Genomic DNA, 22,626 nt, shown 5'->3' with positions numbered 1-22,626 from the left:
GCGGGGCATCACCTAAGACGAGGGGGGGGGGGTCCCCCAGGACCCCAATGAGGGAAAGCCAGGTGGCCTTCACCTGCAGCCCCCAGAGGCTTCTTCCAGCCACACCCAGCTCCACACCCCTCAGGACTAGAAGCCACACCAGGCTGAGTCACCCGCGATCGGGGCTCCTTCTCCTTTCTGGCGGCCCTCCCTACGTACGGCCCGCTGCTTGAAGGTGGCGGGAAACCCGGGTCCCCAGCAGGAAGGAGGCCTTTGTTGCCAACAGCTCCCTGCACCCGTGGTCGCTCAGAAAGGTTCCAGTCGCCAAAAGGATGCACACACTGGCCTTCCCCAACTTTACAAAGCAACCCTGCTGCAGGCCGCTGGCCTGGGGAGCCTCTCAGGCTGGCACAGGCCAGACCCGGGGCCTCCTGCAACCTGCCACTGGGCCCTCCCCGTGCCCAGACAGCGAGGCCCACGGCCACCACCTGCCCTCAACGTGGCGAGCTGGGACGAGTCGGAGCAAACGCAAACAGACCATCAGAGGAGCCCAGGGGAGGGCGGGATGGGTTAAGCAGCAGATTAATGCATCTCTACTCAGACCAAGGGAAGCAGAAGTGAGGGGTGGGGGCTGGTCTCCGATGCATCCGACATCCTCACGGGGCAAACGCAGCCAGCCAGGACTCTAACTAGAAGCCGAGCTCTGGAGCCTCGGAGTGAATGAAGCATTTTGCATGATGGGGGGGGGGGGGGGGAAGGGGGGTTGTCATGACGCCTGGGGTGGCGGCCGGTGGCACTTACGTCACTCATGAGCCCCTTAAACACCACCAGCTCGGCCTTGAGCCGCTCAATTTTCTCGTTCATCTCCTCCTGGATGGCTTCAGCCTCCTGTGCTGCCTGTGGAGGACAGAGATGGGGACGGGCTTAGGGGGCCAGGCATCCTGAGGGCTAGGAAGGGCTGGGCACCTGGGTCTACAGCCCTGGACGCCTGACGTTCCACCAGGCCTGGCACCTGCATGCCAGGAAAAGGGTGCCGACGACCTCACCCCAGCCCGCCTTTCCTGAGCCCAGTTCACTTCAGGGCACCACTCGGCTTAAAACACTTCTCAAAGAAATAGTCATCGTATGGAAAAAGTCCCCGGCAGATATTAAGAGAAGAGCAGGTTAATATAACAAGAGATCCCAATAGGTTAAAATATGAGGTCGGTCCATATGAGATTCCCAATGGTTAACCATCTCCCATCTCAAAAATGGCAACTTCATGTGTGTTAACCTAATCAAACATATACGTCTAGAGTCCCTGTGTTTGCACAGAAAAGACCAGAAGGCCACATGGCAATTTGTCAACTATGCAGGGGTAGAACTGGAGGTGGGTTTTATTTTCTCCCTGTACTTCTCTGAATTCTCCAAATATGTGACCATGAACACGTTACGTTTGTAAATAAAAAGATTTCTGTTATAAAAGAAAGGGAGGGGGCAGCCATTCATCCTTTTCCTTCTACATATTGACATTATTTTATTCTATCTCTTATAAGATCAGTGCTTTAAATATCAGAAAGCAATTCCTTTTTAATGTTGGAAAGAACTTTTCCTTGCCTTCTCCTGGGGTCGCTATTCAAAGGCCAAGAAGGTGGAGTTTGCTGCCCAGGGTACCCAGCAGGTGGGTGAGAAGCAGAGCCACAGACACAGAGCCAGAACTGAAAGGGAACGTTCTCACCTGGTGACACGGCCACCCGCCCTCTCCGAGGCATCCCGCCCCAAGTCAGTTCCCTTAAGCTGGGGGCTGGGCAGTTCAAGAGACCATCCAGTCCTGGGGCGCCTGCATGGCTCAGTCGGTTAAGCGTCCGACTCCTGATTTCGGCTCAGGTCACGATCTCACGGTTCGTGAGATCGAGCCCCGCGTCAGGCTCTGCGCTGACAGCACGGAGCCTGCTTGGGATTCTCTCTCTCCATCTCTCTCTGCCCCTCCCCCACTTGTGTGTGTGTGCGCTCCCTCCCTCTCCCCCCCCCCTCAAAATAAATAAATAAGCATTTAAAAAAAGAGAGAGAGAGAAACCATCCAATCCTGAGCTCAGGTGGGGAGGAGGTAGGAAAGAGTTACTGGACCAACGTCACCCAGCAAGCAGGGGTCAGCGCCGGGACTTAGACCCAGGCTTCCCAACTCCTGTCCCGGAGCTTTTCTGCAACACTGTGCCAGTCCCTTCCTAGGTCTGAAGCAGGGGACAAGGAGAGGCCTTGTGGCTCCACTGAGGAGAGACTGAGGCAACAGGAAGCAGCACAGAGCAGGGGCTGAGCCAGGAATGGCCTCGGGCTTTGTGCCACCGCGACAGTGCCCCTTGGCCACACGGTTCCCGCGAGCCTCTCCCGGTCGGGACCTCCGAGGGCGCTCACCTCCTGCAGCGTGTCCACCATGGTCTGGAGGTTCATGCGCTTGGCAAGCTCTTCCTCCCACCTGCAAGAGTCGAGAAGGACAGGTGGTCAGAGGGTGGGCTCCCCGTGCCAGTCCAGCCCTCAGACACAATGCCAGCACCCACCCTGGGCCTGTCCCCGGGCCAGACAAGGAAGGGGCAGCAGTGAACCCATCCCGGCCTGCCCTCCAGGAGCTCCCAGTCTAGGGGTGGGGGGACGGCCCATAACCATATCAGACGGTGGTGACATGTGCCACGTGCTGGCACCAGCACCTCGGGGAGATGAAGGCCGGAGGGACCACACTCTCTATTTCACACACGCTGTAAAGTGCCGTGCAAATGCCACTGTTCCTGCTATGGTTGCCTCACACGGGACAGCACGGGAGCCCGGCTGCAGCCAGCACCCGATAGGGGCTCTTTGCACCCGTCAGAAAGAAACTTTTATTGTACTGATCGTTGCGATCTTGGGTTCTTGTCGTGTAGCGACCTTCATCAGCAGAGAAGTCTCCTACACAGTGATCATCCCTAGCTCACAGATACGGAAACTGAGGCCCAGAGAGGTTAAATGTCTTACCCGGAGATGCTCAGCTAGCTGGCGGGTGGGGCTGGAATTCAAACCCAGGTCTGCTTGGTTACATTAAAACAAAAACAATAAATATAGCTCTCACTTATTCAGCGCTTATTATGCGCCAGGCGCTGTTCCAGGGCTTTCTGTGTATTGTCTCATTCGGGCACACATTAGTTAAAGCTGGACAGGAGAGAACAGAGGGCACCCAGGGGCTCCCAGTGTGCCCCCCAACATTAACTGGAGGCAGAATGGGATGTTAATAGTTATCACTGTAACGATCCCAGCTCAGCCTGAGTGCTTACTTGGTACCAGGCACAGTTCTATATGACGTAATTCGGTCCTCTTAACAACCCTCCAGCACAGCCGTAGTGTCACCCCATGTTACGGATGGAGAAAGCAAGGCACAGAGTCAGGTGCCCAAGGTCAGGGTGAGGACAGGTGGAGCCAGGACTCTAACCCAGGCTGGAGGCTCCAGACCGAGTACTTGTAACCCTGCCAGGCCCCCTGTAGACCCAGGACCCACGGGAGCCGCAACTGGGCTCCCCACCCAGCTCCTCTCCCTCCCCAGAGGAAGCCTGGAAGAGGTCCCCTCCCGCCCGCCCTCCTGAGACACACCGATGTGCTTGTCTCTTTCCTCACCCTATGGCCGCCTCCCTACATGGCCTCGGAACAGGCGAGTCTGGAAGCCTTTTAGGATGCTGTCGGGGCCGGCTAAAAATAGGCCAGAGGGGAAGAATGGATGAAGGGTAGGTTACGTCACTGGCTTTTGGAAACAAGAGAACACAGATACTGTTTGCACACACAGAGGAAAATTCCTCCTCTCCCCTACATGCTCCCCTTCTCCCTCGCTCCCTCTGGTCTCTACCAACCCCCCTGGTGTTGGCAGGCAGGCCTAGCTCTGCCGGGTCCAGAACCTGGCGGGCAGTGGGACTGGGGCTGGGGCTCCTGCCAGGGATGAAGGGCACAGAGAAAGCTAAGGAGAGGCAGGCAGAGAAGCTAAGGACCGACCCCAGGCCAGACCATCTCACCGAACCCCCCCCCCCCCCACTGTACACATGAGGAACCCGAGGCCCACAGCACATAGGGAATTTGTCCAAGGTCAGCTGGTATGTCAGGGGCAAGGCCAGGAGTCCCGCCCCGGGCCCACCGTGGGAGACAGGAACCCAGGGTGGGGAGAAGTTCACAGGCTGCCCTCCACGCAGCATGGGGCTCCCGGGGCTTCTCTCAAGGGAGGCCAAGGCCCAGAACACGGGTCTGAGCTGAATCATCTCTCCTGGCCACGCTGCTCTCAGAGGGGCAGGGGGCTCAATTCCAAGCTGCCGAGCAGAGCAGGTGCAGGGAAGGGCCGCAGGCTGCCTTCTGCAAGCCGGCCTCGCTATTGCAAGGGCAGGAGTAGCAGAGAAGGGGGCCGCGAGGGGTGAAGAGGTGGGCACCCAGGGGCACCTCGCCCACACACATCCGCTTCTCAGACGGGCTCCTGGAGATGAGGCCCGGCCCCTCTCACTTTTCCTTCGAGCAACCTTTTGATGAGGGAAGTGACAGAGGGGTTAACAGACCCATCGCACAGAGAGGGCAAATGAGGCCCAGAGATTTGCCCCCAGTCGACCCAGAGCAAAGACACAAGCCAGGTCTCCGAAGCGACAACCACTGATGGGCCCGCACAGTCTGTGCCCCACGCACCGAGTTCAGTGCCTCATACACACTGGCTTCGGTGTGAATTTTTATTAACCTGCTCGTGTAGAGAATCTTCCCCACACCCATCCTGTGGATGCAAGAGCTGACGTTCAGAGAGGTGAGGGAACTCGTCTGAGGCCACCCAGCTGGTAAGCAGGGATGGGACTCGAGCCCGGGCCGCGCTCTAGAGCAGCACGAACCACGCTGCGATGTGCACAGGAATCACCCCGGGGACCTTGTTCGGACCCGGCAGGTGTGGGGCGGGGCGGGGCGGACACGCGGCATTTCTAACGGGCTCCCCCTGCGCCACAGCACGCGGAGCGGCCCCACACCTCGCTGGGGTTTCTAAGCTGCATCCGACATCGATGCCCTCGCACAGATGACTTCACGGGCCTTTTCATTTCCAAAGCCGGGCCGGGTGGGCGGCCGGCAGGCCTGCTCCCAGGAGACCCAGGGCAGACCCCGGCGCGTCAACAGCAGCTGGCTTGACAGACCAGATCTGCAGCCGCAGTGGGAAAACCTGGCTCTGCGCCTTGCCCTTCAGCCGCGCTGGCTGACGGGGGTGGAAGGACGTCGGCGATGTGCTTCTTAAGGGGCCCCAGACGCCCCGTGTTCTCTGCCGCTCGGCGCAGGAGGGAGCACGCAGCTTGACGGAACGCGGGTCAAGTTTTTTTTTTTTTAAGTTGTGGCCTCTGAAATGCCAACGCCTCTGTCCCGGGCACGGTCCCCTCCCCTGACCTGGATCTGCCCACGGGAATAAGGTTTCAGCAGGACGGGCGTTTCGGGCGGAGGCACCCGCATCAGCAAAGATGGGCAGCAGGGAGGCCAGGGAGTGGCCGCCACCACTGGGAAGGGGACCCACCTGCTAGGGGTCAGGGGCCGGTCCACTAGCAAGTCTTCGCCCTCCCGGCTGTCACGCCTGGCCCACCGCTGAGCAAGGGTGTTCACGTGGTACACTATAAAGCTGCAGAGAAACCTCTCCCCATTTTACGGGCGGACAAAACAAAGGCCCGGAGCACAGAGATAACTCCAGCCGGGGCCGAGGTGGCCTGCGTCACTTAGAGCCACCCCTGCCCGCCCTGGCCCAATGGCTCATAAAACTTCCAGCTTTTCCTTCTTAAAGTGTGGGGTAAGAGAAGGGAGAGGAGGGACAGTTATTGGTCACCGTCTGGGTGGGGCTCACCAAGTTAGGCATTCATATACACGTAAAATACAAAATACCACCTAACCTTCCCCCCCCCCCCCCACCGCCAAGGATTGTCCCCATTCTGCAGATGAGGATGGGTCTCAGGACCCCTGCCTCCCCCGCCACTGTCGGTGGGACCTCATCACATCTGGCTCTGACCCAGAGAGCCAGCCACGATGTCGGGGACCTCCAGAGAAAGTGCTCAGGGCCCAGCCCTGGCACCAGCTCCAACCACACATGGGGACCTGCTTTCGCCTCTCCACCCTGCAGACACCCTCGGACAGCAGTCTCTGAGGCCGGTTCCTCTGAGCGCTCCGATGTTCCCGGCAGCCTCTGCGGCAGGCAGGGCAGACAACGATGGGGGAGGAGGAAGAGGGTAAGAACACTAGCAGAGAAGCTAATACAGACCGAGTGCACACGGTGGGCCAGGCACCCTTCTCAGGAGCTTCACATGCATCACCTCATTTAAACAAGCCTCACACTAATCTCTAGGTACAGTTATTAAGTTTTTTTTTAACGTTTACTTATTTTGGAGACAACGCGAGAGACAGGGGGCAAGCGATGGAGGGGCACACAGAGGGAGACACAGAATCCGAAGCGGGCTCCAGGCTCCGAGCTGTCAGCCCAGAGCCCGACGTGGGGCTCGAACTCACGAACCGTGAGATCATGACCTGAGCCGAAGTCGGACGCCTAACCGACCGAGCCACTCAGGCGCCCCTAGGTACAGTTATGATCTCCATGTTACTGATGAAGAAGTTCAAGTCCAAGAGCATTACCCAAGATCGCACAGCTAGCAAAGTGGGATCGTTTCTATTTCACACCTGTACTCAGAGAACCTCCAAATGCGAAGGCCGAAAGGGACCAGCGTTCACCTCGTCCAAACCTCTGAGGGTACAGCTAAGGAAACTGAGGCCCAGGGTCACACAGGAAGCTGAAGGCAGAGTGCCCTCTGCTCTCTTAGCCTAGGCCCCAGCTCACAAGGATCAGGAGGCAGAGGGATGTGAGCCCGAACTCAGGCTCAGCCTCCCCCAGCACCCGTCTCCATCCCTCAGAGCCTGGGTCTCTCCACCGACACATGAGAGCATGGCCCCAACACACACCAGAGAACCATTCTGTTCCCACACTCTCTGAATGGTCATGCGACCAGCCCCCAGCTCCAGCTGGGCTGGACCTCAGGGTGCATCTCCTGGCCACCCGCCTAGCCTCCTGCCCCCTGCGACTCAGTTATTCCAATCCTTCCAGAGGCCTGTGCTCAAACCCTCCCACTGCCTGGAGCCTTGAACTGACGGAGAAACCAAGATCCCAGCAAGGAAGGGGCTGATGTATGGCGCCCCTGGAGACCCTGGAGCCCAGCATGACCCACAGCACAGCGGCTGTACAGGGTAGCAGACAAGGGCAGCGGCAGTCCCAGAGGGCCTCTGTGCCGATGCAAAAGACGGGCAGGGGCTCGAACCGTGCGGTGCACAAATCAGGACCCCGGATGTGCGTGCGGGCAGCATGGAGAAGCCCTCCGGCACCCATCTCAGAAGTCTTAGGTACCCTGTGCCCTGGCCTGATGGGGCACGAAGGAAACATGAGTGATATGCCTGTTCAAGGCGGGAAAAGAGGCTCAGAGGAGGGGTGCCGTCATACAAGTCAGCAGAGGAGTCAGGTCTAAAGCCGGGGGTCCAGCCCTTCCTCCAGTACAGAGAGCTGGTTATAATTACCGTGTCTGCACTCAGCACTGCAAAACCCACCCGCACTTGGTCAGGAGCCAAACAGTTGCATGCATCTGTTGGATGGATGGATGGATGGATGGATGGATGGATGGATCCAAGCTGCAATCACTCCTCAGCCCTCCTGCTCACCCCCTCCGCCCGGAACACCCTGAGCTTGCACCACCCCAGCCTCGGGGCTCCCAGGAGCAGAGTTCCCGGCAGTGCCCTCTGCTCAGCTCTGTCCACTCCAGGGAGAGGAAGGCCGGGGGGAGGGACCGCCAGGGCAGGAAGGGGGCAGGAAGAAGGAGAAAGCTTCCCTCTCCCACTTCCCACTGCCCTAGGGGCTGAAGAGGGGAGGCAGGGATGTCAGGACAAAGAGGACAAGGAGAGGAAATGACTCCACCAAAGGAAGCTGCAGCTGGGGCCTCGGCCACTACCTTAGCAGAAGAACACGCATGAGGCAAGGGGCCGGGACAGGAGGTGGCAGCACCCACCCCAGCCTGATGTGGTCTCCCTGCATTCCGGAGGAGCCACCACTGCAACCACATGATGGAGGAGAAGCCTGGCGGGCCTCTGGGGGGAGGGGGTGGGCCGCTTCCCGGCCCGCCCCCTCCCCCATCCCCTCATGATGACACACAGAGCCTCAGGAAAGGGGCCGACAAAGCCTGGCCTGCTGGGGGGCGGAAAGCCAAGCTGAAGTCACTGGCAGAGGGACTGACTCACAGATTTTTCACTTCCTGTGCCGTCAGAGAAAGAAGCCATGGGGCCCTAGCTCCAGAGGAAAGTGGGTACAGCCCCAGCCAAACAATTAAGGCTTCAGGGACAGCCCATGGGGCTGCCGGGGGGGAAAGTCCTGGAGACTCCTAGGTTTGAATCCTGCCCCGGCCACTTCCCAGCTGTGTGGCCCTGGGCAAATCAATCACCCTCTCTGGGCCTCAGCTTCCTTATCTGCGAGAGGGGAAGCTCTCCACCCCCCTTGAGGGTGGTCGTGAGGACCGCCTGCGGTGGGCAGAACGGGTGAAAACACCCAGTCCCGCCCCCCGCACGGAGCAGACAATGAATGGGGGGCAGCACCACGTGAACGGTGAAATGCCACCGCTGTGGCTCCGGCGCCCAGACCCCAGAGAGCTGGGAGGGTGCCACAGGAATGGTCCACACCTTTCCAGGGAAGGGAAGCGGCTGGCACACCCAGGCTGACTCACTCAGGTGATGGGAAGCCGGCTCAGGTGAGGATAGGCTGGAGCCATCGGTGGAAAAGCTCATTCTGAGCCAAGCGTGGGCCTGGCCTCTGGCGGAGGGCAGGTGGCAGAGACCGGTTTCCACCCGGACCCCGGGGAGCCCACCCCGCGGCAGCACAGCCGGGTGCGGGCCGCCGGGACGGCGGAGGGGGTGAGCCCACTCACAGATGCACAGAGGCGCTGCTCCCCTCCCCACACCCCTGGCCTCACTGCAGAGCTGGGACCCAGACCAATACCCAAGCTGGGGGACAAGGTGGCAGGCCCGCAGGCAGACCAGGGGGACCCTTTCTGCAAGTGCAGTTTCACCCAACCCCACGGGCAGGAGATTAGAGTGGGCACCTCAACAGAGGCCGAGCTGCAGGTGACGATCCGGAGCCCCTCACCCTCCTGGCTTCTGCTGAGCCCCCCAGAACTTCCCACGCCATAGCACCCCCTTGTCTGACAACGCGAACCTCTCCCGTGCTTTACTGTATCTTTGCTCTCCAGCAGAAGGAGGGCTGGGTCCCCCAGCCTGCGAGCAGAGGGGCTCCCCCTGCCCCTGAGCCCCGCTGTCACAGGTAACTCCAGGCACCGCCTCACTCGTGCTCCCCGTCCTCCTCCCCGCGGACTCTGGTGCTCCCATCTGCACTGAGCCCCCGATCCTAGGGAAGGGACCCCGTGCAGACGTGCCCACAACCAGCCCAGCTGCCCAGCTGTGCTCCGCTGCTCGGAAGGAAACACAAATTAAATGCCAACTGATTGTCTCCACGGAGGAGGTATTAATTTAATGTGTACACTTAACCAGGGCAGCCGATTCCATTACAGGCGGGCAGTAATGGCCCGGGCAGGCCGGAGCACGGGCTGTGAGCTGGTGATGGGCCGCGGCGAGCAGCCACCGTGCCTCGTGTGCACCCCTAGCTGGCAAGCTGCCATCACACGCGCACGCACGGGCCTGCTTGCAACCTGAAATGCAGCCCCGTCCGGGGAGCCCAGCCGACAAGGCTTTGCCATGAGGCGCCCAGGGCCTTCTAGAATCAAAGATGATAGGAGTCTCTACTGACCCCACTAAGAAGGGCATGGAAACGGAGGAAGCCTCCAGCTACTCTGTGATTCCTGGGGGCCTGTGTACCACTACCCAGGAGCCTCAGTTTCCTCCTCTGTCCTACCTTGCAGGGTTCACGGGCAGGTTAGACAAGCTCATGTGAGCGTCCACAGGCACCCCTGGCCATTCTTACAACTGGTGTCACCTGGGGGGGTGGGGAGGGAGAGACAGGGTGGTGTGCCCAGGACCACCTAATAAGCAGGGGCACTTCATCCTCCGACTCTGGGGATCTGGAAGCTACCGAGAGGGGTGGCACTGAAATTCAGTTGCCCGTGAGTTTCCCCAGCGAGGAGGTGAAACAAAAGCCAGCCCTGCCCATGAGCTGCATGGAATCATCCGCACTCTCCCTCCCTGTTTCTCAGTGGTCACGAGCACCCTTTGCAGGGCGGCTGGCAAGCCTCCGGGGCTCTCCGTGGGGGCCACCAGGCCTTGAGAGAGGTCGAAGGGGGAGACTGGCAAGCCCTTGACTGGACCCCGCTCCGTAGGCCCACATATCCTTAGGTAACACAGCAGCCAGGGTCATGCAAGAAACCCTGTATCTGGCCCGTCGGTCCCTAACTTGCCATGTGACCTCGGGCAAGTCCCTTCCCTCCTCAAGCATCACTTTCCCATTCTTAACGCAATGGTGTCCAGCTGGATAAATTCTAAGAGCCCAACCAGCCAGGCCAGAAAACGATTTCCACAGCCCCTAGGCAAAAACGCCATGCTGACCACAAAGCGATCTGATAAGCCTCAAAGTCTGAAGACATCTGAGACACCAGTCTTGGACCTCGAACCCAATGTGTGTAGTGAAGACAAGGGCAGGGGCTCTGGAGGGTGCTGGGATCAAACCCCAGCTATACGTCCTGTGGCTCTGTGACCTAGAGCAGGCTACTCACCCTCTCTGAGCCTTGGTAAGCCCACCCACCTCGCAGGGTTTTTTGCAAATATTCAGCGGACTCACGTATGACAGGCACCTAGAACAGCGCCCGGCACACCATCATCCTCCTCACCCACGTGACTTCCCGAGGACAGATGGTCAGAGAGGTCCAGGGACTGAGAGAGCAGCCCTGGACCACACAGCGTAGGTGCCAGACTGGAACCCAGGACTGGCTGGCTCCAGAGCCCCTGTGCTGCCATAATCACCACAAAACCCAGCCAATGTCCTGTTTCTGCCCTCCATGCCCCCGGACATCCCCCAAGAATGAATGGGCACGTGCTCAGCCCTTTGTCTGTCCTGGCAAGGGCCACCGTGATGGCCAGAGAGACCAAGTCAGGAGAGGTCCCTCCAGCCAGAACCCAGCTGGTCTCACGGCACAACCCCGACAGGCACGAGGCATCCTCACGGGCTCAGAGAAGCCCCTGTTCACCTGCCCCAATGCCAGTCTGAGGCGTGGGCTGCTTCTAGGGAGTCATCTGCTTCAGTCAGCCAGTGTCCCTGGCTGCCCAGATCCCCAGTGCCCTTTCCACCCTGCTGCCATGTACCGAAACAGGTATAGGGACCCGGGCGCTCTGGGGGTGCCTGTAATCCGGAGGCTGTATGCTGGGCAGCACCCTCCTTCCAGTGCCTCTGTCCAGAAACCACACCCAAGCGGGCACTGCCCCTCACAAACCAGATCACTTCTGAGAAGCAAAGTGTCTCAAAGGGCATCTCATGGCAAGGAGGAATCTGCACCCCAAATCGTAAACCACCATGAGGTTTCTGGGGCACCATTTCCAACCTCTTTGAGGCTTGCTACACCTTCAACACCTCCTCCAGGGAGCCTTTCCTGACTTCCCCAGGGTGAGTCACTATGTCCATTGGAGGTTTCCAGTCCTGGCACATGCCCTCTTCATGGCATCCGTGAGCTGTCACTCCCCTGCCTCTCTCATCAGACTCGCTCTCCCAGGAGAAGGGGAAGGACCTACATTGCCCTGAAAATGCTTAGTACGTGCTGGCCTTGTCACTGTCCTCCCACCTAGGGTCCTCATGCCCGCTTCACCGACACGCAAACAGAGGTCCAGGTGCAAAGCCTGGTCCATCTGATTTCCAAGGCTGAGCAGCTTCTCAGCGCTAAGAGTGTCTTACCACCAGCTCCGTGAACCCCACTCTCCACCACGCCCTCCAGCACACCCCAGATTACCATCCCAGGGTCAGGTGCACAGAAGTGGGTTCGCGGGGTCTCAGTCACTGACTTGGAAGAGAGCTGCTCAGCCAGGGTATTTGCTTTGCCTGTTTACTCACCTCCGAGGCCCCAGAGCTCAGGTGGACAAAGGCATTAGCATTCCACCTCCAGTGGCCAAGACCCATCTGCCTGCAACCTCGCCATCCCCCCGCCCGACAACCCATTGGGGCCAGCATGTGACCAGCAAAAGAGGCACTGGCTTTGGAGTCAGATCGAAATGGGTTCAAAGCCCAACATGACCAGCCATGTGCTTCCGGGCAAATGATTTCCTGCCCCTGAGCCTCCCTCTTTGGACATCGTGACACGGGGATCATAGAGGACCCTCCTCGGGGGCTGCTCTGGTCTGTGAAACAGGTGATAAGGTGCAGGCTCTGCACAAACGGAGGCTCTCCTTCCCTGCCCTGTCCTGCTGCCACTAACTAGCTCTGAGGTCTCTCTGGGCCTCGGTTTCTTCATCTGTAAAATGGTCTCCGCTTCTTCTGGCTCTGCTGCCCTATGGAAAGCACGGGGAGAAGGCTGGCTGCAGTTTGCCATCAGGCCCCCAGGCACTGACGGCAGAGGCCTCACACCTTCCTTCCCCGGACCGGGATGTTGGGAAGGGCAGGGTTTTGCCTCTGGGCAAAGCACTTAACCTGCGCCCCAGCTTCCCCACCTTTAAGGCGGGTGCCAATGGAAGCTTTAGCTTACACTCAAGTGTATCGCGTCCGTGTGCGTTAAGCACTTAGCGTGCAGCCCAGCGCCTAGTAAACACTCAGCTGACGGAAGCTCTGATTAGCCGGCCCCGCCACGGAGAACGGGTGGCTCAGCTTGGGGTGACAGTCCGCTAAGTGAACTGGCCAGGGCCCCGGACACCACACCAGACAGGACGCACCTGGGTGCCAACCCAAAGCCCTGCTATCCGTGCCTGGTAACGCACGGAGCCATCGAACAAAGACACGGGAGCACCTCTCATCTCCCTGGTGTCCAAAATCCAGCACCACATCCCAGCACCCGGCACAAGACTGGGCACGAGGACGCCCCAGGGAATGAGAGTCGAGTGTCTCTGGGTCACCGAGCTCAGCAGCCTCCCGGCATCCACTGCAGCCCAGCTCAGTCTGGCTGTCAGCTTGGATTCCGTCTTCTCTCCCCCGCGACAGTTTCAACAAACATTTCCCGAGTGCGCACTCGGGAGCCACGTGGCAGGCAGTGGCAAAGAAGTGGATGAAGAATGTCCCCCTCCCATTGAGAGAGGGAGGCCAGTCCCGGAGCTCTCTCCAAGCGGCACCTCTGGCTTCTTGACCCTCAAGTCCTCAGTCCCTCAACCCATAAGGCAGGAAGGTCTGGAAGCGGGGACGGAAGGGGCTGCTGATCCTGGGCTCTCAGGGCCGCGAGGCGTCTTTGCTCTGTCCACGAATGGACGGGAGCTGTCCCTGCCCGTCTGCACCCCCAGGGGCAGCGGGGAGGAAACCGAGAATCCATCACCACCCTGAAAACAGCAGTTGCTTCCAGAGAGAGAACCACGTGGCTGGGGGACAGGGGTGGGAGGGAGGCTTGTCACTCTGTTTCCTGCTGTTCCTTTTTTTTTTAAGTCAATAATAAGATACAAATACAAAATTTACCATCATAACCATTTTTTAACTTTTTTAATGTTTACTTATTCTTTGAGAGAGAGCGAGAGAGAGAGGCGGGGGGGGAGGAGAGAGAGAGAGAGAGAGAGAGAGAGAGAGAGAGAGAGAGAGAGAGAGAATCCCAAGCAGGCTCCATGCTTTCAGTGCAGAACCCGATGCAAGGCTTAAACTCACGAACCGTGAGATCATGACCTGAGCCGAAACCAAGACTCGGATGCTCAACTGACTGAGCCACCCAGGCGCTCCCTTCCGCCATAACCATCTTTAAGTGTACCTCTCAGTGGCATTGAGCACGTTCACACCATCGTGCACCCATCACCACTGTCCATCTCTGGAACCCTTCACCATGCAAAGCAGAAACTCCGCACCCATCAAATACTAACTCCCCATGCCCTCCTCCCCCAGCCCCTGGTGCCCACCTTGCTACTTTCTGTCTCTATGAAATGGACTATTCTAGGGATCTCACATAAGTGGAACCCTACAGTATTTACCCTTTTGTGACTGGCTTATTTCACTAATTATTAAACATAATGTCCTGGAGGCTCCCCCATGTTGCAGCCTGTGTGAGAGTTTCCTCTCTTGCATCTTTTTAAATTTTGAATGATGTAATGTGTCAGTTAGCCAAAAAATCAAAACCACTCAGACTTTTAAGAGACAAAAATACCTGCTCACTTTCCCTTTGTTTTACGCTGCATGCGTATTTCACAAGGATTACACAAGAAATCAGGCAAGTGAAACAAAACCATTAAAACCCCACCCAATCCCCCCTCTCCAAGAGAATCACCTTCACGCTTCTCAGTGCTTCCTTATGAGAGTGTATCTTTTAAAAGCGAAAATGGCGGGGCGCCTGGGTGGCTCAGTCCGTTGAGCGTCGGACTTCAGCTCAGGTCATAATCTCGCAGTTTGTGAGTTCAAGCCCCACGTCAGGCTCTGTGCTGACAGCTCAGAGCCTGGAGCCTGCTTCTGATTCTGTGTCTCCCTCTCTCTCTGACCCTCCCCTGCTCACGCTCTGTCTCTCTCTGTCTCAAAAATAAATAAAACATTAAACAAATTTAAAAAAATAAAAATAAAAAAATAAATAAAAGCGAAAATGGGATGAGACTGTCTGCGGCGTTCAAGCGTGCTTTCTCCGCTTAATGTACGGCAAGCATCCTTCTGGGCAGGTCACATGGCAGGTGGCCGTGCCACCGCTGATCTCACAGGTCCCTCACTGTCATTCCCAAGTCCTACCAATCTAAACAACACTGCAAAGAACATCCTGGTACATACACACATTTGCATATCTGTCCAGTTGTCCCAGCGGAGCGAGTGGCTGGGTCAAGGGTGCAGAAAAGGCTTTAGTGCCCCTCTGAAGTGCTGTGTGTGACAAGGGCATACTCCTGCGGGGTTCAGCAGCTGCTGGAGACTGGACGGCTGCTCAGGGAGCCCAGGAAGAGCAGGGTCCCGGGGTCCCCACCCTAGTTCGCGCAGCAACACTGTTTTGTGCCTCCGTTTTCCCACCGATCAAAAGGCTGGTGGAAGAGGACCCCGCCATGAATACCGCCCTTCCTCACCCTCACTGGGGTGGCACCCCGCCCTCCCCAGGGAGCAAAGTGTTGGGAGATCGGGCTCATCTGAGCAGTGGGCCCGACACCTCTCTTCCAAAAGCGTGGAGGTTGATGAACCCTGGAGCAGGTGGCTCGTGCTAGCCTGGGGCAAGATAAAACAGCATCCCCCGTGGTGCCCCCGCCCCAGGTGTGCCAAGCTGCCTTACACCTCCAATGCGTGTGCTGCACACTCTGTCTAGAAGGCTCTGTTCTACACGCCCTTCCCCCCCCCCCCCCCCCCCGGGTCATACCTCTCTCTCCTCCTCATCTTATACCAACTTCAGGACCTAATTTATCTGCCTCCTCCTCCTCCCCCAGGAAGCCTTCCCTGTCAAGGTCTAGCACCCTACTTCTGTACTCCAAAGGCTTCACTCACTTGCTACTGAGGTTATCTGTTCCCCGGCCGGTCTCCCTACTGAACTCAACTCTTGCAAGGCCAGGCCCACCACCCCTGGCTCCCGGCTGCAACTCCGGAGCCCAGCACGGAGCCTGGAACACAGCAGGCACCAGATACACGTTTCCTGGAGAACAGGTGCCTCGAGCGTCACCTTCAGGGCCTTTCCTAGGACATCCAAGCCAGAGTCAGTGCAGCCCTGATCCACTGTGCGGCCTTGGGCATGACCTCCCGGCCTGCCCCTCCCCATCAGCCTCGGTTTCCCCAACCTCCACACTCCCTGCCAGCTCTGTTACTCTCCTCCAGTCATCCTCTTCTGTCACCTGGTCACCCAGGCCCGCCTCCCATGGGACTGATGACGGGAAGGTGAGTTCACAGCCCTCTATCCCCAGGGCTTTGTCTCTCTGCTCAGGCCTGGCCAAGCCCCCAGAGACGCTCCCCCCATCCCATCCCCAACATCAGGCGCTCTTAGCAGCTCTCAGACCCCGGGGCTCTCGCTGTCGCTCAACTCCAGAAGCCAGCAGGGGTTCTGGGCACCCAGGCCAAAAAGCAGGAGGCCCGGCAGGGTGGGGGTGTGGGGTGGGGTCTGTGCCCAGGAGGCTGGGGAGGCCCCACCCAGAGATATGTTTACAGCTCTGAGGGAAAACAGCAACTCCCAAGGCTATTTTGGAAACCTAATGTGCACTTTGGGTCTCCCGTTGTTTATTCCAAGTGACTGTGCCGCCCGGCAGGTAAATGCAAGGCACTGTGGGTCCGCAGCTCAGTGTAACCTCCCCATCAAAGCCACATCATTCACTGGGAGCACTTATGCACCCAAGCAGGCGTGGGCTCCCTGCCTCGGATTCCAAGTTTCCCTTAACAAATGTGCAGCCTGCACAAATAAGGGATCAAAGCCAAGGGGAGCCCGCCGGGAAGGAGGGGGCACACAGCCCACCCCGGATTTAAACCAAGGCCCTGCAGCCTTGAGCAAGTCCCCTCCCTAGGCCTTGGTCTCCTCATCTGTGAAATGGGGGCGAATGACCCCCACCTGGGTTATATGAGGGCAGGCAAACACAGCGGGCTCCGTGTGTGGAAAAAAGAAAATCTCAGAACACGGGATCCCAGGATGTCCGAAGGGGATGTGCAGGAGCCCGGGCCGTTTGTCAGTGGGAAGGCTGAAGCTCAGAGAGGTGACGTGACGTGCCCAAGGTCACACAGCCAGGCGGCAGCAGAGCAGGGACTGGAACGCAGAGCCCATGTGCTTCCCGCCACACCACGGTAAGGGGAGGAGGACATTCCTGAGCAAATCACCGGGGAGGAAGGAGGGAAGGGTGACAAGGACCCAGGAAGCTAATTACACGCGGGGCTTGTGTAACTGAGAATGGGCCGGGGCAGGCACTGCCCGAGTGTGCAGCATCCTAATCCCCACAACTGGCCGGGAAGGCTCCAAGCATGGCCGGACAGGTGATTAGTCGGCGACTGTCTGCGCCAAGAGAGGGATTAGTGACTCAACACAGCTCAAGGGGACAGACTCACTGCTTAATACCAGCCTCCTGCCATCATGCGGGCCCAGCCAGTGAGGAAGGCACCGGGACACCCAAAACACACACACACACACACACACACACACACACACACACACACACACACACAGTATCCCACCCACCCATCCTTGGTGCTGGGGCACCACTCTCAGAGGACAGAGAACCTGCTGCGACAGGAAGGCTTCCGGCAGAGACCTGACTGGAGCCTCGAGATTCCTCGTCCCCATTCTGCTGACAGGGAAGCTGAGGCTCACAGAGAGGAGGCGACTTATCCAGCGTCACATAATCACAACAGCCAACGCCGTGAAGTGGTATCTGTGATGAGCACTGTTAACTCCTTCAGTCCTCACAACTGGCTTAGGAGGTAGATGCCATCATGACGCCCATCTTACAGATGAGGAAACTGAGGCCCAGGGAAGGGTGGCAACTTGCGCAAGGTCACAGAGTTCGAAAGTGGCAGAGCCGGGACTTGAATCCAGGCCGTCTGGCCTCAGAGCCCAAGTTCATGACACCCGGCTCACCTGCCTCTGCTCCCCTGATGGTGTGACCGATGCTGGATTGGAACACAGTCTCTCACATCCCAAAGCCTTGGCTCCTTTCTCTGTGCCAGCTGGCCTCATAAGAGGAGGAAGAGGGGTCAGGAAGCGTGTACGTCAGCCTCCAGGGCTCAGAACGGACCCTGAGTCGCAACGCCTCCAAACCCCAAGAGCAAAGCGCTAAGGCTCCCCCGCTGACCTGCCACACGGAGCCCGGCGTGGCCCTGGCTGTGTGGCCCCTGAAGTGAGGTTCCTGTAGGCCCGGCCCAGCCTCCAGCACCCTCCAATGGGCAGGGAGTCTTTTAAAACCCAGAGATCGTCCCAAGGGGGCCCCCAAGCACTGCCCGGATCCTGCCACAGAACCAGCATGGCGTCTCTTCTCAGGCTCAAGCCCCGCTGGGGCCTCTCTTCTCCCTGAGACGTGGCCCCCCCGCCACACAACCCCCAGCCCGGACTGAGCAAGAAGCCAGAAAAGGAGATGGTCCAAGACAGACAGACAAGCAGGAGCAGCCGGGGGGAAGGGATGAGGCCACTCACACAGCTCCCTCGTCCCTTACCTCAAGTACTTTGTCATCAGACAGACAGACTCAGCCACTTCCCAAGCTGGTGACCTAGTAAAAGTGACTTCACCTCTTTCTGAGCCTCAGTTTCCTCATCCGTGAAATGGGACAGCAACAGTTCCTACCTCCTGGGTTGTGGGGATTGTACAAGATTAGGAACACTAAGCGTCATCTTAGCGAGGGGGACCCGCTTCCAGTTGCTGGGGGTGGCTTCAGGTCCAGGGTCCTGGGCTTGGCTGAGTCATGCCATTCTTCCCTGCAGGGGGGTTGTCCTCTGGGCTCCCCCTTCCCCACCCTGGGATGGGGGTGCCGTCTGGTATCCAGAGTCTCCCAAGTGCCCGGCACATAGTAGGCCCTCAACTGGTATTCACTGGATAAATCTGTTTGTGAGCGGCCGCCCTGAGGCACAGCCGCGAGAAGGCCTGGGTACAAGTCCCGGCTGCCTACACTGAGTCACTGCATGACCCTGGGCCTGTCCTAGCACCTCTCTGGACCCATCTGCAAGAGGAAGCTCTGACCACCCCCGGGAGCTCAGGATCTCCCTCCTCTTGCCTCTGGGAAACCCCAGGGCAGCCTGCCCAGTGGTAGGCCCTTTCCCAACAGGCCCGGCTTCCTGGGGACAGACAGCCGAGTGCACGCCCACCCCTGCAAGCCCACAAAGGCAGCAGGCGGCCTCCTCCTGGTGACTTTGCTTTGGGACAGATGGAACACGGTGGTGTGGCTTCTGTCAAGCCAGATGGCCTGGTTGGCCTCGGGGGCCAGGACACCAGCTGGGTGTCCAGCCCCAGCAGGCAGAAATGCTTAACCCCTTCCTGCCCCAGCCACAGGAGTTGGCATCCCCTTGGCAACTTCTGTATATTCAGGCTTCCTGCCCTTGGAGATAAGTGGCCTCCCCCAGAGCCAAAAGGGAGTCCGGGAGGCAGCAGGGTGAGAGGGAGCCTTGGGGCAGGTAGGAGGGGGGGAGGTGAGGCCGCTGGGCTCTGAGGGCAGGCCTGGATCGCCAGGAATGTGCCATCCCAGAGGACAAGCAGGGGAGGGACTGATTCCTGGCTGGGGAGCCCCGTGGACCGGGCTGCTTTGCTTCCAGGACACCCATGTGGGGCTAGAAGGCCACCAGCTACCTTTATCGGGCTGGAAAACCCACTCCCCGGCCCAAACCTCAGAATCAGCACGGCCCTGTGAACAAGGAGACCCAACTCCACCAGGCTGGCTGAATGGCCATAGTCATGTTGCTCAACCTCTGTGGGCCTCAGTTTCCCCATCAGGAAAGATGGGGCCAGGGTGACCCTGGGTTCCAAGTCTACTTCCAGCTCAGAGGGTTCCATGACTCCAGAAGAAGGCATGTGCCTCCCTCCCAGGAACTGGTGGGGACCCAAAGGGACTGGCCAGATCCTTTCCACACAAACAGCATGCCCTAACAAGCACGCAGGAGTCAAGGGGAACTTTAGAAGGGAAGAGGGCGAGCTTAGGGGCTCAGAGGGGAGTGGAGCCGTCTTCCCCAGGCGGTGGTTGCCCACCCATTCCCCTACTCCATGGAAGGCTACACAAGATGATGCAGCCTATGGGATTATGGCTAGAGGCCAGGAAGCATTTTCCGATGGAAAGAGCTAGAAAGCACTTCCAGGGGAAGGCTCTGGAATGACCTTCCCAGGCAATAAGGTCTCTAAGCAGGATTTGCAAAGGTCCTAACCTCAAGGTGGAAGGAGGAACAGATAACCTCTGGAGACCCCCGGGGACAGCAAGCTGGCGTCTACAAGAAGTAAAGCAGGGCCTCAGGGTCTCTGCACACGGGTGCCCGGCCAACTGGTGTTCCAGACAGGGCATCATCTCAGGGCCGAGCATGGCCAGGCTCAGCTCCAGCTTAGGACCTGCACACTGGTCCAGCAGGCATCTCCGGGTGTCTCTCAGGACAGAGGCTGCAGAGGACTCCAGCAAAGCCCAAGAACACATCAAAATAGGCGAAGAGGCAAGGGCTGGGTGAGAGGGCTGCCAGCCAGAAGTGGAGTCTTAGCGTGGCCGAGAGGCGAGAACGTGGGGCCGGGGGCCACACACCTGGCTGTGAGACCTAGCTCTGCCACCGAGTTGCTGTGCCACCTGGGGCAAGTCACTGCCCCTCTCTGATGTGTGTTGAGGGAGAAGCTAAACATCTGTCAGGACTCTTGCAGCTCTGATTTAAGAGTCATTTGGCAAGCTCAACTAGGAACAAGAGTCTGCCCGTGTGGTCCATGCAGCATCATCACCAGGGCCCAGGCTCAGGGCCTGAGTACAGGGGCCGTGAAAACAGATGGATGGATGGATGGATGGATGGATGGATGGATGGGTGGATGGAAATGGTGGGTGGATGGACAGATGGGTGGATGGGTGGATGGATGGATGGATGGGTGGATGGAAATGGTGGGTGGATGGATAGATGGGTGGATGGGTGGATGGGTGGATGGATGGATGGATGGATGGGTGGGTGGATGGAAATGGTGGGTGGATGCATAGATGGGTGGATGGATGGATGGATGAATGGATGGATGAATGGATGGATGGATGGATGATGGATGGATGGGTGGATGGAAATGGTGGGTGGATGGATAGATGGGTGGATGGATAGATGGGTGGATGGGTGGATGGATGGATGGATGGATGATGGATGGATGGGTGGATGGAAATGGTGGGTGGATGGATAGATGGGTGGATGGATAGATGGGTGGATGGATGGATGATGGATGGATGGGTGGATGGAAATGGTGGGTGGATGGATAGATGGGTGGATGGGTGGATGGATGGATGGATGGATGATGGATGGATGGGTGGATGGATGGATGGATGAATGGATGAAGGATGGATGGATGGATGGGTGGATGGAAATGGTGGGTGGATGGATAGATGGGTGGATGGATGGATGGATGAATGGATGGATGAATGGATGGATGGATGGATGATGGATGGATGGGTGGATGGAAATGGTGGGTGGATGGATAGATGGGTGGATGGATAGATGGGTGGATGGGTGGATGGATGGATGGATGATGGATGGATGGGTGGATGGAAATGGTGGGTGGATGCATAGATGGGTGTATGGATGGATGGATGGATGGATGGGTGGGTGGATGAAGGATGGATGGATGAATGGATGAAGGATGGATGGATGGATGGGTGGATGGAAATGGTGGGTGGATGGATAGATGGATAGATGGGTGGATGGGTGGATGGATGGATGGATGGATGGATGAATGGATGGATGAAGGATAGATGGATAGATGGGTGGATGGATGGATGATCAAGTGGGATCATTCCTGAAAAAGAGGAACAGAAGGTCCTAGACGTCCGCGGGGATGATTCCTTACCCTTGCCCACAAGGCCTCCTTGGAATCACATTCGCACAACTATAGACCCTCCAGCACCCAATCGTCTTCTCTATCTTATACGTACGCGTGCACATACCTACCCATGCATACTTACATATGCAGCACACACTCCCAGCACGGTGGCCCAGCTCTGAATCTTGAGGACAGACGCTCTGGATCCCCAAAGCCATGAGATTTATCTGTTCCAGCCTTCCCCCCGGGTATCTTGGCTTTCGGAAGTGTGCTCTCGAAGCTGGGTTTGAAATGAGACTCAACAGCGGTGGAACCCAGTGGAGGGTGATCTTTTAAGCCGCGGAGACCCCAGTTCACACGCCAGCTCTGCCACTTTCTAGCTATTCCAAGGAGCAGGTCACTTCACCTGCCAAGACTCTGTTTCCTCATCTGTACAATGGGCATGACGGCAGCCACCCTTCAAGAGTGCAGTGATTTCAAGAGAACATGTCCATGAAGTTTAGGACTGCATCAGGTACGAGAGAGGCTCTTGGGAAACGGCGAGCTGAGTATTATGGGATAATGAGACCCTGGCTTCCTTCTTGGAGGAGCTGAAGGCAAGCCAAGCCTCCCAGGGCTTCTCTGCCTGTGCCCTGAAATCGTTCCATCTCCTTTCCCACCTTGGGGGGTGGGGGGTGATGTGCCTGGGCTTAAAGCAGGCAGAAGGCACAGAGCAGCCTTTGTCCCAGAGACGAAATTCTAAACCAGTTGCCCTGACGTCAACCCTGGAAAAACAATGAGAACGCGGCCTTCGACGTCACCTCTCTGCCCAAGGTCTGGGAACGCACACTTCACCCACAAGGCCTCATAGAGGCAAACTGGGGGCTGGACCAGAACCCAGAAGCCATCCTCCCATGGCGTTAGAGAGGCCCAGAAGGAGGAAGAGCTGCCCCCTTCCCCTCCCCCCAAGGGTGAGGGCCAGGAACACGCGGCCCACTGCTCAGCCTGGAACACGGACCCTGTGTGTGTGGCGAACAGTCCTCCGGGAGGGTCCGCCAGACCCAGGTTCAGATCCCAGCTCTGCCCCTGCTTCCTGAGCAGTGAGACCTCAGGCCAGGGATGGGACCTCCTGAGGCTGCCTCCACATCCATACAAGGA

General features: G+C 58.2%; 1 protein-coding gene across 2 annotated transcripts in view; it reads right to left on the bottom strand.

Annotated features, from left to right (window-relative positions):
- IFFO2 (intermediate filament family orphan 2) overlaps positions 1 to 22,626 on the bottom strand; it is a 50,992-nt gene that overhangs the window by 14,594 nt on the left and 13,772 nt on the right. For both annotated transcript variants that reach the window (XM_060623366.3, XM_060623365.3), the window contains exons 2-3: positions 2,371 to 2,431; positions 781 to 876 (exon numbers count right to left, since the gene is read on the bottom strand). In XM_060623366.3, coding sequence (XP_060479349.1) covers positions 781 to 876; positions 2,371 to 2,431 — 157 coding nt within the window. The remainder of the gene's footprint in view (positions 1 to 780; positions 877 to 2,370; positions 2,432 to 22,626) is intronic.

Source organism: Panthera onca, chromosome C1 (assembly GCF_046562875.1).
Source record: "Panthera onca isolate mPanOnc1 chromosome C1, mPanOnc1 haplotype 2, whole genome shotgun sequence".
Classification (NCBI taxonomy): Eukaryota; Metazoa; Chordata; class Mammalia; order Carnivora; family Felidae; genus Panthera; species Panthera onca.
This window is presented reverse-complemented; position numbering and strand designations above follow the sequence as displayed.